Source organism: Rhea pennata, chromosome 11, assembly GCF_028389875.1.
Source record: "Rhea pennata isolate bPtePen1 chromosome 11, bPtePen1.pri, whole genome shotgun sequence".
NCBI lineage: Eukaryota > Metazoa > Chordata > Aves > Rheiformes > Rheidae > Rhea > Rhea pennata.
Genome location: NC_084673.1, coordinates 7,178,961 through 7,194,620, shown reverse-complemented (window position 1 = coordinate 7,194,620; position 15,660 = coordinate 7,178,961). Strand labels below are relative to the sequence as shown.

The window sequence follows — 15,660 nt, the reverse complement described above, 5'->3', positions numbered from 1 at the left end:
AATGCCCCCTGGAGCCATTAAAGGTCTCCACCTCTCCTTGCCGAACCCAGAAAGTCACTCCTGAGGGCAACGGGACTTTGGGCTCGGAGGGACCGAGGCCAAAGCCGCGCTCACCAGCTGCCACGTCTGCAGAGGTAGTGCTTCATGCAGAGCACCCCGTTCATCGGCAATTCAGAGCACGCTCTAATTTAAATTATAATTACACTTATAAGTACACAGATTACAACTATTTGTGCTACAAATAAGACCATCCTGTATTTTAATTAACAAAAAATGATTGGAACTCAACTATAGCCTCTACTGGGAACAATATCTAATCATTTATTTAAGCAGAGGCCACGCGCAGCCCCATACGCAACCTGGCTGGGAAGCAGACACCGCACAGCTCCAGGTTTGCGCCCGAAAAGCGTTCCCAGGCCAGGGGAGAGCGGTCACGCGCGGGCAGCCAACGAGACGGGCGCCGCGGGGCAGCCTGGACGAGAACTGTCTCGGGGAAGAAGGGAGGGAGGAGAGAAGAGAGGAAGGCAAAAGCGCTTCTGCAGCCGAGGCGCCCCATTTTGTTCAAGGCTCCTCAACCCCCAAATGACCCTGACAACCTGGACCTTTTTGGGTGCAGAGATGAGTTGGGCTGCAACCTTTTATACTGGAGTAAGGGGCAAAGTGAATCACTAAACATTAAAAATAACAGGGCTTTATCATTTGCCTTGCAGTGAAGTCGGCGAGGTTTCAGCTAGGTAAGCCCAAAAGGGCAAACCGAGGAGCGGTGCAGTGAATTCCCAAACAGAAAAATGTAGGCTGAACGTCAAGAAATGTCAGAGGGACAAAAATCACTGCAAACCATCGCCTGTGCAATTGCGAAATAATTTCCAAGAAGAGGTGGAGGCCTCATTGCTGGAGAGACTTAGAATTGTCTTCCAGAAACCTCCTGAAGGCTGAGTCTGGAGGAAAAAAAAGCTCTGCAGAGGCAGGAAGGTGGGTGGGAGGAGGAACGGTCCTATGAAGTCTCTGCTGTTTCCAGCGGGCGGAAATTTTGGCAAGACACAGCGTTGCCTCGCTAACAGCAGGAGCCCGCTGAGTGCGGCAGAGCCGCCGCCGCTGCAGGCTCTGGGGCCCGGGGGAGCGGGGAGCAGAGCGCCGGCATCCCTGCAAGGGACCGGCAACCATCCTCGGACAGGTCCCAGCCCCAAAGCTGCCGCCCCCGGGGGGGGGGGGGTTCAGGTACCAGCGGCCGCGGGGTGCTCCCAGCTCACCTGCCCCTCCCCGGCTGCCAGGAGCCCTGCTCCAACGTGTCCAAAAAATGCACGTTTGAGGGCAAAGTCCCCTTTCCGCGAATCTCGCAAATCACGACCTCCAGCAGCCTCAGCAAGGGGAGAGAAAGCGAAATAAAAGCCCCGAAGGGTAAGTCTTTGCAGAAGGGACTCACTTTGTGTTATGTTTTCAGCTCGTCAAAGCCAGGGCCAAAGTCAGGAGACAGGAGCCTGCAAGGGCACCTGGCTGAGGATCTTCTCTGACTCAAGCCCTGAGGAAGGGCTGCAGGAGACGGCAGCAAGAAAATATTGCTCTTCCAAGAGCCCGAGCAGATGCGCATAAGGTTATTCAAAGGAGAAGTGCACTTGGCCTTAAATATTCCTGTGCATGCAGTCTGTGCTTCATGCAAAAGAAATCCCATAAACAAACCACAGAGTTCGTATCACTTGCCACAACAAGAGCTCATTCGGAAATCACTATACGAAGGGCTGCACATTGTGTGACTTTTTTAAAAAAAATTAGCCAAATTCTTCCTAATTTAAATGAAATTTCTTATCTGCTCTTTAAATATTCACTGACAGTAGTGAACTTCATAGACTCAATGAGTAAGAGTTGGGACATATACACCAGCAATTTAAATGTACCAAAAGCAGAACTAAACAAGCCTGTGCACTTTTAGTAAAATTGCACCATAAAACACAAACAAATAGCGTAAGAGCAAGTGAGAAGTGATATAGAAGTGATATAGGAATATAGTTATATGTGATACGGGAATTACATATTTATATAATTATATATACAGATGACACATGCTATGTTGTACAAACACTTATAAGCAAATAATATAATGCATAATATCTAGTGATATAATCATTTCTGTTTGGAGCGTCCCGGGTCTCGACACAAGCGAACAGGGAAAGGTGCCCGGCCGGCCCCGCGGTGGCACGGGACACGAGGTCCAGCCGCGGGCAGCGGTCCCGGCCCCGCGGCGCCCCCCCGGCACAGCCCTCCCGGCAAACGCACCGCACGAGAGCCAGAGCTGTGCCGGGCCGGGATCCCAGCAAATACACCGTTTATCAGCGCGAAAGGCGGGCAGCGTTGAACCAAACGCGCGCCTGAGACGCAGCGCGGCGAGCGCGGCGGCCAGGCAGAGACGCTGTTAAACATGAATGGGAGCCGGGGTATTTATCTCTGTCGCAAGGTATTCAAATGAATTTTTCCAAACTGGGAGCTCAAAGCGATTGCATTAGAAGATGTGTAATTTGGCTGGACTGACCTCAGAACAGAACAAAAAGCTGCTTATTTCCATAAGGTTGGCCTCCACCGTTCGCAAAGGTCGGAGAACGAACAGCGATACACCAAACAGCTCAGGAATAAGCTCAGGGAGACCCCGGGACTTGCCATTACGTGGCCATTTGCATATGCAGATATGCGGAGGGAGGACGAAGAGCTCCGGAGAGGGTCTGGGTTCTCCCGCACCGGCGAGCGAGCGGCAGCAGCAGCGGGCTCGCGCCGCTCCCAAAAGTCACCGAGGCCTTCGCTCCGCACCGCCACGGCCGGCTGCGAGGGTGTTGGGAAGGGCACGGCTTTTTCCTTGTTTTGTAGTTAAACCCAGCCATCCCTTCGTTATTTTTAAAACCACAGAGTGGGAGGGGAAAAGAAGGGGGAAAAAAAAAAAAACGCGTCATTATCTAATCGTGGAAACATCACTCGTCTCTGCCAGGCTCTCGGAGAAGAAAGGCTGCCATTAGCCGCGAGACAGAGATGCGCCCTCGCAGAAACGAAGACGCTCTAATTAGAGACGTGACCTGTGCTTACACATCGCCGCACAGATCTGAGACCAAAAAAGTGCTGAGTTACAGTGACCTCCCAAGGAGAAAACAAGACTGGCAACATTTCCTGTGAAGTCAGTCTTCCGACTAGTTGCACATCATCGCTGATAATGCTTTAATTATTATCTCCACTTAAAACGTGCCCGATTCCAACTGCCTGGCACGTCTCAGTGCCGCAGAACTTTCTCCGGGTCGGAAATTATCTTTTTTTTTTTTTTTTTTGAAGTTCTACGCGCAGTTCTGCTCCCAAGCAAGCCAAATGCTTTCGCGTTACCTATCGTGACGTGTCCGCGGCGCTCCGCGAGAGCCGTATCAACGGCACGGCTGGTAACAAATTGTCTGCTATAGCGGACAGAAACCAACTTCCTCAAACCGAGCATATTAAAGCGAGTACATTCATTCTGCTCGTAACACACAAAATGTGATTATAGCAGACACTTCGGGGCTTTTTAAGGCTAGCCGAGACGAGGAGGATAAGCTGGAGGGAAAGAAAGAATTGACAAGGAGAGAAATGACAGAGAAAGAGGAACAGCCACGCTGATTTAATTTCTTACAAAACAAAATTCTTGGTGCGTTGCGGCCGTGTGCTTTAGCTAACACGGCGAGATAGCCCGGGCGAAAGCCGCCTCGAACAAACACCGCTCCCCTGTGCTAGGGAAACCATCTCCCGTGGCGAGGAGAACACCCTGCAGGCACTGAAAAGCGTATCAAAACCCGCCAGGGCCCTACCCTGCAACTGTTGCTCACTCCAACAATCCGCGCTGCTATGAGAAGCCCCAGCGAAATCAGTGTGAGCAAGGATTATTCCTGAGTGGATCGTGGCCGGAGGATTTGACCCGGATTAGCGCTAAACTCCGTAATTCCTAATCCCATTGGCGGTGGCTGCCGGCGCGGGGCGGGACCCCGCGTGGGGCCACACCAATTCCGCGATTTCGGGGCCAGCGGCCTCGGGGGATTTCGGGGCACCCCGACCTGTGCCCAGCCCCACGGGAGGTCCCGCTGGTGCCCTGGTCCCACCTGGCAGCCCGGCCCCTAGTGCTGCCCAGTGGCCTGAAGCCCTCCGCGTCCCACCTTCTCCCTCCAGCGCATTTCAGACCATACCAAAGCAAGGCTCTAACTCATTTGCAACTCTAAAATACCCAATTTGCCAGCGCACTGGCAATGCTGCTGCAGCTCTTACCTTCTGCTGTCACAGCGAGGTTGGGGCCATCTGGTACCACCTGGAGCAAAGCCAAAGCAAGCCAGTCCCAAACACCAGATTTCGCTCCACGCTTAAATATGCGACGTCCCAAACACCTCTTGCCTTTTAAAAACACAAAGTCAAAATCTGGGCACGCAACGCCCAGACGCGCGGGTGGCGACTCTGCGTGTGGACGGCGTCCCCCGGATCGTAAAACCTTCCCCGTGCAGACGGGTTTCCACACCGCCCCGAGGCAACAGGCATTTGTAGCACGGAAGCTGCTTAGTGGCTCCTCTTAATTTTGCTTTTTAATCTCCCGGTACAACTTCCAGTAATCTACACGCAAAACCTGACGAGGAGCCCTTTCGGTTTCAAAGCTGACTTCTCCTGCGGCTCAGCAGGAGAAAAAGAAAGCACTCAGCAGCAGCAAAAAAAATCCGACCGGCAATGCCCTTTCGGCTCCAACATGTCCCACTCTCCCCCCCGCAAAACAAGTCAAAAATGCTAAACGGGGCCAAACTTCGTGCTGGCAGCCACACGCAGGAGAGGCGCTCGCAAACTCTTCGTGCCATCGCTGCCTGCAGCCAAAACCACGCTGAGCCGCCGGGCCCCGAGGCGGTGAGGTCCCGGGCAGGGCCGGGAAGGGCCAAAACGAAGCAGGGGCATAAATCACGCCGGAAAAAGCCCCCCCGGTGCTCTCCTGCTGGCCGGCAGCGAGAGCCCGCGCGCGAAGGAAAAGCTTCCCCGGCGTCGTCTCCCCAACTCCCGTTCGCATCCCCCGAGTCAGCCTGACCCCCCCGCAGACGCCGCTGCAAGGCGGGCAGCGGGCACGGCTGCCGTCCCACCCAGCCGGCGCGGAGACCTGCCGCCGCCGCCGCCGCGGCACGCAGAGACGTCTCCCGGAGAGCCGTGCTCTCCGCAAACAACTCCTCCTCGGGGACTTTTATTTCAAGGTTCCTGACTGTTAAAGTAAATGAGCCTCACATTAAAGACCAGCTACATATCAAGGCAACGTGAAGCCCCCGTCTGCGAGGACGGCGCTCGTTTTCAGAGGCAATCACTTACTTCCAGGCACAAGCATCATATGCTAACTGACGCTGAAAGCTGCATGTTTACCTCTGTATTTTATCCTTTATCCACCGATGCTTTGCCTTCCCGTCAGTGCAATAAGGAGAAGTCACTTTGCGGAGGAGCATTAGCAATATCTCCCTGACACTGATATCTATTAGATTTAAGTCTCCTAAGGGAAATGGTGGAGGCCTCATCACTTGAGATACGTCAAACTAGCCCCGACCAAGTCCCAGCACTGCAGGAAACAATTCTGCGCTGAACGGGAAAGGTAATCACTTCTCCCCTTTCTGGAGACTCCGAAAGCTCTGTAGTTGGGTGGCAATTATATTATCAAATCACCTTCACCTGGAGGTGTATCAATAACCTACTTGATGAACAGGTAATTGCAGTGAACAGCAGCTACTAATAAAACAGCACACCACCATGGATACGCAGCGAGGATGTTCCTCCCCAGCAGAAGCACGAGGATTTTGGCAACAGGATTCACGGAAAGCTCCTAGGAGACCCCAGGCGATCTCAGGAGCGTGGGCAGAAGGACACGTGCTTTCCCAAGCAGGTGCCTGCCTGGAGCAGAGGCAGGGAGCAGCTGGCGACTCGCAGCCAGAAAGATGGGATCTGAGGTGGGGACTACGCAGGAACAAGCCTCATCCATTTCTCTCATGGATAGTCTTTGGGTTGCTGGTTTCCCAGGATGAGGTGCTACTCCGACCGCGAGGGGCTGCAGAGGTGCCCGCTGCTGACCAGGGCACCAGGACACCTTGATCCATGGGAGCCACCTGGATTTTTAAGTTTTTCCGGAAAGAAGCTGAATCCAGAACACCATCCTGAAAACTTGTCTTTTAGCATTTGGAGAAGAAATTAAAAAAAAATCAAAGCAACAAAAAACCTTTCCCTAAAAAAAAAAAAAAAAAAAAAAAAAAAAACATTCCAAGCCTCCAAGCTGCTTCCAGTTGATGTCTCCTCTCCTCTCCTTGCCCTGACACTGTCCTTTTGCAGAAAATGGCTCTAGGGACTAAGCAAACCAGCCTGGCTGTACCATCTGCAGAGACCCCCGGCAAAGCAAAGAGCAAGGAGCGCAGTCTCTCCCCTGGGCACATGCTCCGCTCCGTGACTCCGTCCTCGTCCTGCCAAGGGCTTCGCTCCGGTCCCCCCAGCGGCAGGACAGATGGGACTTGGCTGCCACGGGAATGTCGGGTAGGATTTTCCACCCCACGGGCACCGGCCGCTGGCTCCTCTCTGGCTGAGCACACCTCGCTCCAAACTTCATCCCTAAATGTGCAGAGATGGTGACGCTGCCAGCACTGCAGCTGCAAGCATCTCCTTGGAGGGGACAAATTAGCAAACAAACAAAAGAGACGGCCCTGGCAGAGAGGTATCCTCGGGGCTGGAGCCCTGCCGCGCACGCAGGAACGGCTCCAAAAGCCAGTGATGTCAGTGGAAAATCTCCCAGTTACCTAATGGGTTTTGGATGGGGCCCTCTGAGACCACCCACTATCTGGAGAGCTGCTGGTCCTCTTAGCAGAACTGGAAAGCTTTTAACTGCTCCTCCTGCGTGCTCGCCGCGCTGCTGAGAGAGCGGATTTGAAGCTGACGCTCCAGGGAGGCAAAACATGGCATTTGCTACAATAGGCAAGTTTCCTCCACCAGGCCATGGCTCGGTGCCTCATAGCACATCCTGCCTGCAGGAAGCGGTGGGGGAAAGGGGCAAGCCGGAGGTCCAGAGAAAGGCAACACCCTTCCCCTCTACACACGTCCTGGCCCCCGGCAGAAAAAGGTGCACCACGCACTGGGGTTTTAAGCCAGACTCTCAGGCTTAACCGCTGCACCAGGAGAAACGTGCACCGCAATACATTCTGCCTGCAACTGTCTATTATCTTTATCAGATGAGCTATGATGTTTCCGATGATCTTTCCTTCTTCCCCAGAACCACAGACTCCAGCTGCCTGCACACGCCTCTAGTTAATGCCAACATGTGATGGATTTTACGACTGAATTTTGTCTGTATCACTGAATCACAGGCTGACAGTGGTGCTCCACGGCGCGGTATATAGAGTCTGCCACAGCATGGCAGTGCCCTTAAAAAGGCACCAGCCAACACCACTCCTGAGAGCCCTCTCCAAACAGCTCAGTTCTCAGTGCCATGAAGACAGGAATTACTCACGGATCACTGCCGCCAGCAGGCTAAAAGCTTTCACTCGCACACAACCTTAGATGTGTGATCTGAGCAGTAGGACACCCTGGACCCCAAAGGCCACTCAGCAAAGTGCACTGGCAACCCTGAGCATCGGAGGGAATTTCCCAATAAATGAATGATGGATAGTGCTTCCACCTGCAGCCTGCCTGGGGCAGGAGTGCGAGGAACAAATGCCTTTGTTCATCATTCTTCTGCCATAGTTGATGAGAGACAGCCTTCACCCAACCTGTTGAGATCCAGACTCCGATGCAGAGTCCCTGCCTCTCCCCGTCTTGATGGCTCTTGGGATCAGGAGATCCTACTCAGGTCTATGTCTGGGTACGTTTGAGTAGAATATGAAAGTTCTTATAGCCAGGTCAATTCCATTCCGTTACTGCTAAGAAACTCTATTACAGCTTTTCTTCCAACACCGTAAGTTAAATCGAGCTTTAATTCTCTGGATCAGTGCTCTATTACTTGCGGTGTACCCTCCTAAACGCATGTAGGCTCTCACCCCCCACAGCTACAGGCGGCTACATTTGGTGTTGGCTCTGTGCTTGTGCACTGATGCAGAAGTTGCCTCCGCACAGCATCTACGTGGGTAACCTTGAAAACGCAAAGCTGGAAGACAACAAGTCTGGAAATGCCAGGGCCGGACAGACTGGAGATGCAGCCTGTGCAGAAGAAGGAAAAGTGCCCACGATCTGTCACGAAGATCCAGACAACCACCTCCTGATCATCTGGCGTTTCAAAGCTGCACCTCGTCTCTACACTACCAACACGCTCTACCTGGGAGCCCTTCAAAAGTGAAGGCTCCAAGCCCTATGCAGACACCATTAAGTGACCTCTCAGGAGCTGACTCTGTAGTCTCAGTGGAGCCTAAAGCATCAGAGTTCAATCAGTATTTTGCCTTTACAAATACTGCAGGATCAGGGCCACCAGCATCAGCTGTTTCCGGCAGCCCTGCAGACATTCTCTGAGGGCTGGGCTCTGCTCGCCACAGCCTAAGTATAAATCTGAAGCAGCTCCATGTTTTCAACGGCATCGTTTTGCATTTACACCATACACTGAACACAAAACAGAGCACTCCATAAATATTTTAGCTGCTTTTTCGGCTTTGTTATTCTGTTCAAAGCAGGAAACATGACAAACCTTTGATTGTTTTGCTTAATACCAAACAATAATTCAAAGAGAGACAAACAAGCAACATTAAATGATGCCTGTGATATACAGGATGAGCTGATAAATTAGAAGAACCTGATGAGAATGGCATGGATCAGAGCTGTGCCTTCCTCTCCTGCCTACAGGCACTGCACATCCCTTCCATGCTGGTCAGCAGCACTCATCATGCTCCAAGGCAAGTGCAACACTGGCCACACTGAGGCTGGATACGTGGTCAGTAATACTAGGGCATCTTATATTTTCTATATTCCCAACATGATCTGATGCCTCCAGAGCTATGGCTACCAAAGTTAAAAACATTTTTAAAACACTTCTGTGAATTTAACGATTGTCCAGGCTGCTCTTCCCTTGAGAGCCACCACACTCAAAATCCACTTCTAAAACAAACAAGTCCAGTCTCCTAGGAGTAGAGACACAGCCCAGCCTGGCATCGCTCACCTGGGCACTTCTGATGACTCCTGAAGCATCTGGTGGGTAAAACTGCCACCCACGAGCAAGTGTCAGGATCACCCAGAATCTTAAAGAAGCCATTAATTACTGTGCCCATTCCTTCCACCAGAAAGCTGGATGTGGACATACGTACACCTGCGCCTCTGGATTCACGGCCCATCCTTGCTGCACATAATCCATCACGCCCTCAGCACGGGCTATCCGAGCCCTGTACCTGCGACACACTGAAAACACCCCGCTTGCACGTTCAACAAGTTGTTTCTGCAACGCTTAATGCCTGGATGAAAAGACACCGCCAAACATGCATGAGACAGTACTGTGCAAACACGAGGCTGCACGGTGCCTGCATTTAGTATTGATGCCTCACGTAAGCAGATGCCGCAAGGCCTGCAGGACACCGCCTCGGCCCTGGCCCCGGCCCGGCCGCCCTCCCGCACGCGCTTGCACACAACTCCCACGCGCGAGCGAGGAGGACCTGGTGCGCCCCGGGGCTGTGCCCATCCGCACTCACCTCCTGCAGCGGCATCCCGTTGATGATGAGGTCGGGCTGCTGCGGGCTCTGCCCCGTGAAGGTGTGGTGGTAGATGTGGTTGGAGCCAGCGTTCCTGCTGTTCTGGTTCTCCACGTTGAGGAAGGTGCTCTCCGACCGACGGCAGCCCAGCGGCAGGGTCTGCTGATGATAGTCGAAGTAGTTGAGGGATGACGTGAGCGAGGAGCAGCTCACAACGTTCATTTTATCTGTCTCTTCCACGTCCCGCGGTACCAGACGGATATCATTCTTGCTGATTTTCTTCTTCTTGCTTGATTTCTTTTGATGCCCATAGGAGTACTCTGCAATTCTGGGGGACAGAAGCGAAATGAATAGCAAAAAGCATCCCAAACTCTGCCTTGCTAAATAAGCATTAAGAGACCCAGAGGGCTTGGCCCCGTCTCCATGTAGGCTTCTTAGTCATGCACATTACGTCATGTATTGAGTCTTGTGGCACTATATGGTCTTTAGCTTATTTTCATATGTTTAATGTTTTCAGGTCAAACATGTAAAATAAAGGGAAGGAAAAATGCCTCTGTGTTTCACTAGTCTTTTTAATTGCTGATATTTAGTTACGAGGAATAAAGTCCAGCCTGAAGAAGAGAAAGATGAAGATGTTAAAATCTACAAATTGAAAGGGGTACCTGAATTCATTTCCATATGTAATAAGGATTTTAAAAGTGATTTAATTTGGTCCCTGTAATGAAAATTCAAAATGAATAGCGGATTTTTCCCAGTTCATTTTCCATAGCAGTAAATAAAGCAAACCCAGAAGCAGTCCTAGCTGGCAAGCTCTATTCTATCACACTCCAAAGGCTGCTTGTTTATTAATGCTTTATCCAAACTGCTAGTATTTTGACTATCTCTTGATAATACCTGATAACTTGAAATCTTTTCTCCAACTACCTCCTATTCCTCACTCCCCCACTACACACACACACCCTTCTGCTGGGAAATGCTTTCACCTTCTAGAGAACCACTGTGTTTTGCAAAGAGAAATGATCCTTTTTGACCTTTTTTTTACTGCAAGCTTATTTTTTTCTCTGCCTTTCTTTCCCTCTTGCTTCCCACCTGCCAAAAGAATCAACTGATTAAGTGCCTTGTTTGCCTTCTACAAAACACTGGAGGAAGAAAGTTACCATAAAATACTACCTCAGAAAATAATAAAAAAATATGACAGCACCTTGCATTAACTCTGTATGCTCTGCTCGAAGTGACTGTGGCTCATTTTTCTGTGGGGGCCAACATAACCATAATGAATGCCCCACAGATGAATACATGCATACACAGCGCTAGGCATCTCAGTATTTCCCAGGGAAACACATTAAATTGTACCACAGTCAGAAATACACATTTGAAAGTCATGAGTCTGCTCCTCTTATTATTATGGTAGCAGCATTTAAAAGGGGAAAAATCCAATAACTGCAACAGAAATAATAGGATGAATAAATAATACAGTTTATCTGGAAAAGCAAATATTGGACAAATACTCTTGTTCCAAAAAGCTAATTGCCTAAGCATGAAAATGCCACCCAGTTGAACAGCTCTCTCATATAACCTTATGTGCCTCATAAATTAACACATTTTATGAAGACTCTCCAGCAGATGTTGTTAAGAACCTTTAAAACAAGGAAATGGCAAGTCTAAATGCACACGCACCACGCAGGGAGGGGGTGCTCGATGATCACAAACACGGCTAAGCCTATCTATTACCTCTTTACCTCTGCAGCTGACTTCTGCTGATCAGATTCACACTGATAACAGACCGTGCATTCCCCTGAGTGTGTAAATAAATCAGAGGAACGCAAGGATTTCTGTTGTGCCAACAATCTTTATGCTGCTGACTGGTCTAACAATGCTTGATGAAGCTTTAATTGTTTTGTTTACCTAAATGTTTAAGTTTGGCAATGCGAGATCCCAATTATTTCCTGCAGGCATTCATTTTGCTGTCCTTTCTCTATTGACCAATTATTTAATTAAACCGCACTTCATTAATCCCTAAGCCATCACACTAAACCTAGTGCTTATACATATGTGCAGAGCTGTTAGGGGCATCACCACGATTTGATTTTTATACATTCAGATCCTATTCTTGTTTAATGGGCCGAGCTGGCAAGAAATCCAGTATATTAGCTTTCACTTAAAGCTAGACATCCCATAATACAGCACATAGCAGGCTTTATTTGCAGATTATTTTTCCCCATCAAGCAAAAAGGCTTATAAACACACTTTACGTTGTAAAAATGGGATGTAAAAACTCAACTCTCCGTCATTATTTCTGTGTAAATAAAACTTTAAAGACTGCACATCCTCCCGCACTAGAGATTTGCCACAGGCGATCACACGTTTCAAAGGTAGAGCAAAATTAATTTCCATTCCTCCCATCTGAAATGACTCAGTGCTGAAGGAATGGAGAAGTCATGGCTATTTCACCAGTAACAGGATTAAACCATTTATGAGGCATTGCAGCTGCTCTTTTATGGCATCTGATTGATATTCATGTGTGGTTAGCATTTGTCTACTAACTTGTGTAACACAGAGAATAGTAAAAGAGAGACAATAATCGCGGGGCTGTTACATATTCAGGGGCTCGGTGCCCCGTACCAGCCTTTCACGGCAGCGCCGGCCCCAGCGCGGCAGCGACCCGCCCGCCCGCGCTGCCGACGGGCACCGAGGGCGGCTCAGCGCCGCGCCGCGGAACGACGGCTGAAGCGGCCGCCGAGGGCCAGCGCGGCCGCCGCAGCGCCGGGCCGCGGCGGGCAGCGGCTTTCCGACGCCCGTTATTTGGGGCCCCCCGTCATTTGTCACCAGCGGCCGCGCCGCTCGCACAATAGGTCTTTTGAGAGGGGAGGGGGAGAGGGCCGGGGGGACGCGGCGGCGCCTCCCCCACGGCCCCGGCGCCGCCGGGGCAGCCCCACGCGCGAGCGGGCCCCGCGCGGGCCCTGCGCGCAGGCAGCGCCCGCTCCGCGCCGCGCCGCGCCGCGCCGCGCCCGCCGGCTCTCACCTGCGGGCCGGCAGCAGCGCGGCGGCTCCCCCCGCGCCCCCAGCCAGCATCCGCGCGGCCGAAGCTGGGGAATTATTCCTGGGAATATTTTCCCAAGTAAGAGGAAAGGGAACCAGCCATGCCCGGCTTTAAAAAGCTGCTCGCACTGCTCCTGCTGCCGAGCGTGTGAAAATAACGTATGCTGCAACAGATTGTCGAACCCCAGAACGAAGCCTATTTATTATTCAAGATGGGGTTTTTTTCTTCTCCTAGATGAACAGTTTTTCAAAGCTTCTAAAGAAATTTTCTGTGACCCTCACTTTTGTTCCCAAAGCAAATTTATCTGCTCCCCTTCCCCCCCCCCCCAACACACACACTGGTGTACGACAGCTTACGGAAAAGTAACCGGGACCGCAAAAATCAAAGCACACACTGCTGGCTACATAGAAATAAGGATGTCTTTACCTGCAGTTATAGGTCCTGATTTCCTTGTTATCCCTTTTGCACTTTACTGCCACGAAGATCATGGTGACAAAAAGAATGGCCGCAATAGACCCCAAGGCGATAATGAAAATCAGGGACAAATTAACAGATCCTATGGACTCCTGAGCATCCAGGGCTGGAGAGAGGTATATCAAAATCAAGGCAGAAGCTGAGAGCGATGTTTTTCCATGGTCATGAGCCACCACAATCAGCTCATACGCTGTCTTTGCATTCTCCCCAAAGGCTCTGGTGGTCCTTATCTCTCCATTGACCTGGTCTATCTCAAAAAATCCTCTGTCTCCTTCAACCATTTCATAGGAAAGTCTGCCATTTTCACCCTCGTCGTAGTCATCCGCCTTGACCACTGTCACTAGGTAGCCAACCCCCGCGTTCCTGGGGATGTACACTTCAGCAGTCCCATTGACCAGCGGAGGGGCCGTGATCACAGGGGTGTTGTCATTGACATCCAGGACAATCACCCTGACGGTGGCATTGCTCTGCAGCGAAGGGTTACCCCCATCCTTTGCCAAGACCTTAAACTCGAAGGCCTTCGTCTGTTCATGATTGAAGGACCTCAGAGCATAGATATCCCCAGAATTGGGGTTGATGGAGACGTAGGTAAAGACAGGCATGTCTCTGACTTGGGAGGGCACAATCTGATAGGACACACTGCCATTCAGGCCCAGGTCAGGGTCCCTCGCTGAGACAGAGAGGAGGTAGGCCCCCGGGGTGTTGTTCTCCTGCACAATGACCTGGTAATAGGGCTTGGAGAAGTGGGGATGGTTGTCATTCTCATCGGTGATCTTGACAGTGAAGGACTTGGTGGCCTGCAGGGAGGGGATGCCATTGTCCCTGGCCTGGATGGTGAGGTTGTACTGGTCCCTCTGCTCTCGGTCCAGACGCCCATCCACGAGGATGGTGGAGAAGCTCTCGTACTCCTGGAGCCGGAAAGGCACATTGCCCAGGAGCTTGCACTGCACCCGGCCATTGGCTCCAGAGTCACGGTCTGAGACCCGCACCAGGGCAATGACATACCCTGGTGGGGCATTCTCGCTCACCTCCACCAGCTCGCTGTTGACAGAGAGCAGGTTAATGAGGGGGGGGTTGTCGTTGGCATCCTGGATGCTGACAGTCACTTTGCAATGGGCAGGGATGGAGTTAGGCCCCAGGTCCTTGGCCTGCACATCCAGCTCATAGACATGCCCTTCCTCATAGTCAATGGCACCACTGACTGTGATGAGGCCGCTCTGGGGGTCAATCTGGAAGAGCTCCCTGGCCCTCTCGGAGACGTAGCTGTGGAATGAGTAAAGCACCTGGCCATTGGTGCCCTCATCCGGGTCGGAGGCATTAAGGCGGATAACCGGAGTGCCCGGAGGGGAATTTTCAGGCACGCTTACGGTGTAGGCCGGCTCCTCAAACAGCGGGTTGTTGTCATTGGAGTCGATGACACGGATACTGAGCTCCACCGTACCAAATTTGGGTGGGTCGCCGCCATCCAGTGCTGTTATCACATAGCTGTAGTGGGACTGGGTCTCACGGTCCAGGCTCTTCTCCACTACCAGCTCAGCAAAGCGGGACCCATCACCCCGTGTCTTGGTCTCCAGTCCAAAGAGGTCGTTGGGCGTGATCTCATAGGTCTGCACGCCAAAGCTGCCCGAGTCTGGGTCGTAGGCGCTCTCCAGTGGCACCCGTGTGCCAGGGCTGGCCGTCTCCGAGATCTCCAGCTCGATCTGGTCAGTGGGGAAGCTAGGCGCGTTGTCATTGAGGTCCTTGATCTCCAGCTTGATCACGCAGATCTCCATGGAGCTGGACATCACCTCCAGCGAGACGACGCACTTGGGGCTCTGCCGGCACAGCAGGTCTCGGTCGATCTTCTGTTTGGTCACCAGCAGCCCCGAGCCAGGGCTGATGTCCACCAGGTGGGGGGCTGAATTGGAGACCACCCGGAAGGCGGTGGGCTGTCGGGAGTCCAGCACGAAGCCAGCGTCCCGGGCGTCCTTGGCGACGTTGGCGATCACCGTGCCGGCCCGCTGCTCCTCCTCCACCGAGTACTTGAGGTTGATGAGGGCCCCGGCGCCGGCCCAGAGCAAGGCGGCCCCCAGCAGCGCTGGGAGAGCCCCCATCGCCGCGCCCGCCCCCTCCAACCACCGCGCCGCGCCCCGACGGCCGCGCCGCCGCCGCCTCCGCCGAGGGGGCGGCCGCGCCGGCTCAGGGCCCCGCCGCTCTCATGCCGGGCAGCGTCCGCCGAACTTCCCGGGGGCGGCGGGCATGTGCGGCCCCGCAGAGGCTTTTCTCCCCCGCCGCCGCCGCCCGCTCAGGTGCTGAGAGCCGGCGGCGCCGCGGACGTTGCGGGCATGGTGTGCGGGAGCGGGCCGCCGCGCCGAGCCGAGCCGAGCCGAGCCGAGCCGCGCCGAGCCGCGCCGCGCCGCGCCGAGCCGCGCCGAGCCGAGCCGAGCCGAGCCGCGCCGAGCCGCGCTGCCGCCGGCGCTCGCTGCGGCGGCCGCACGCCACTGCCCGCAGTCCGGAGCG

General features: G+C 52.8%; 1 protein-coding gene across 2 annotated transcripts in view; it reads right to left on the bottom strand.

Annotated features, from left to right (window-relative positions):
- PCDH19 (protocadherin 19) overlaps positions 1-15,254 on the bottom strand; it is a 69,723-nt gene extending 54,469 nt beyond the window's left edge. For both annotated transcript variants that reach the window (XM_062584406.1, XM_062584407.1), the window contains exons 1-2: positions 13,114-15,254; positions 9,648-9,975 (exon numbers count right to left, since the gene is read on the bottom strand). In XM_062584406.1, the coding sequence (XP_062440390.1) occupies positions 9,648-9,975; positions 13,114-15,254 (2,469 nt within the window). The remainder of the gene's footprint in view (positions 1-9,647; positions 9,976-13,113) is intronic.
- Positions 15,255-15,660: the final 406 nt, after the last annotated feature.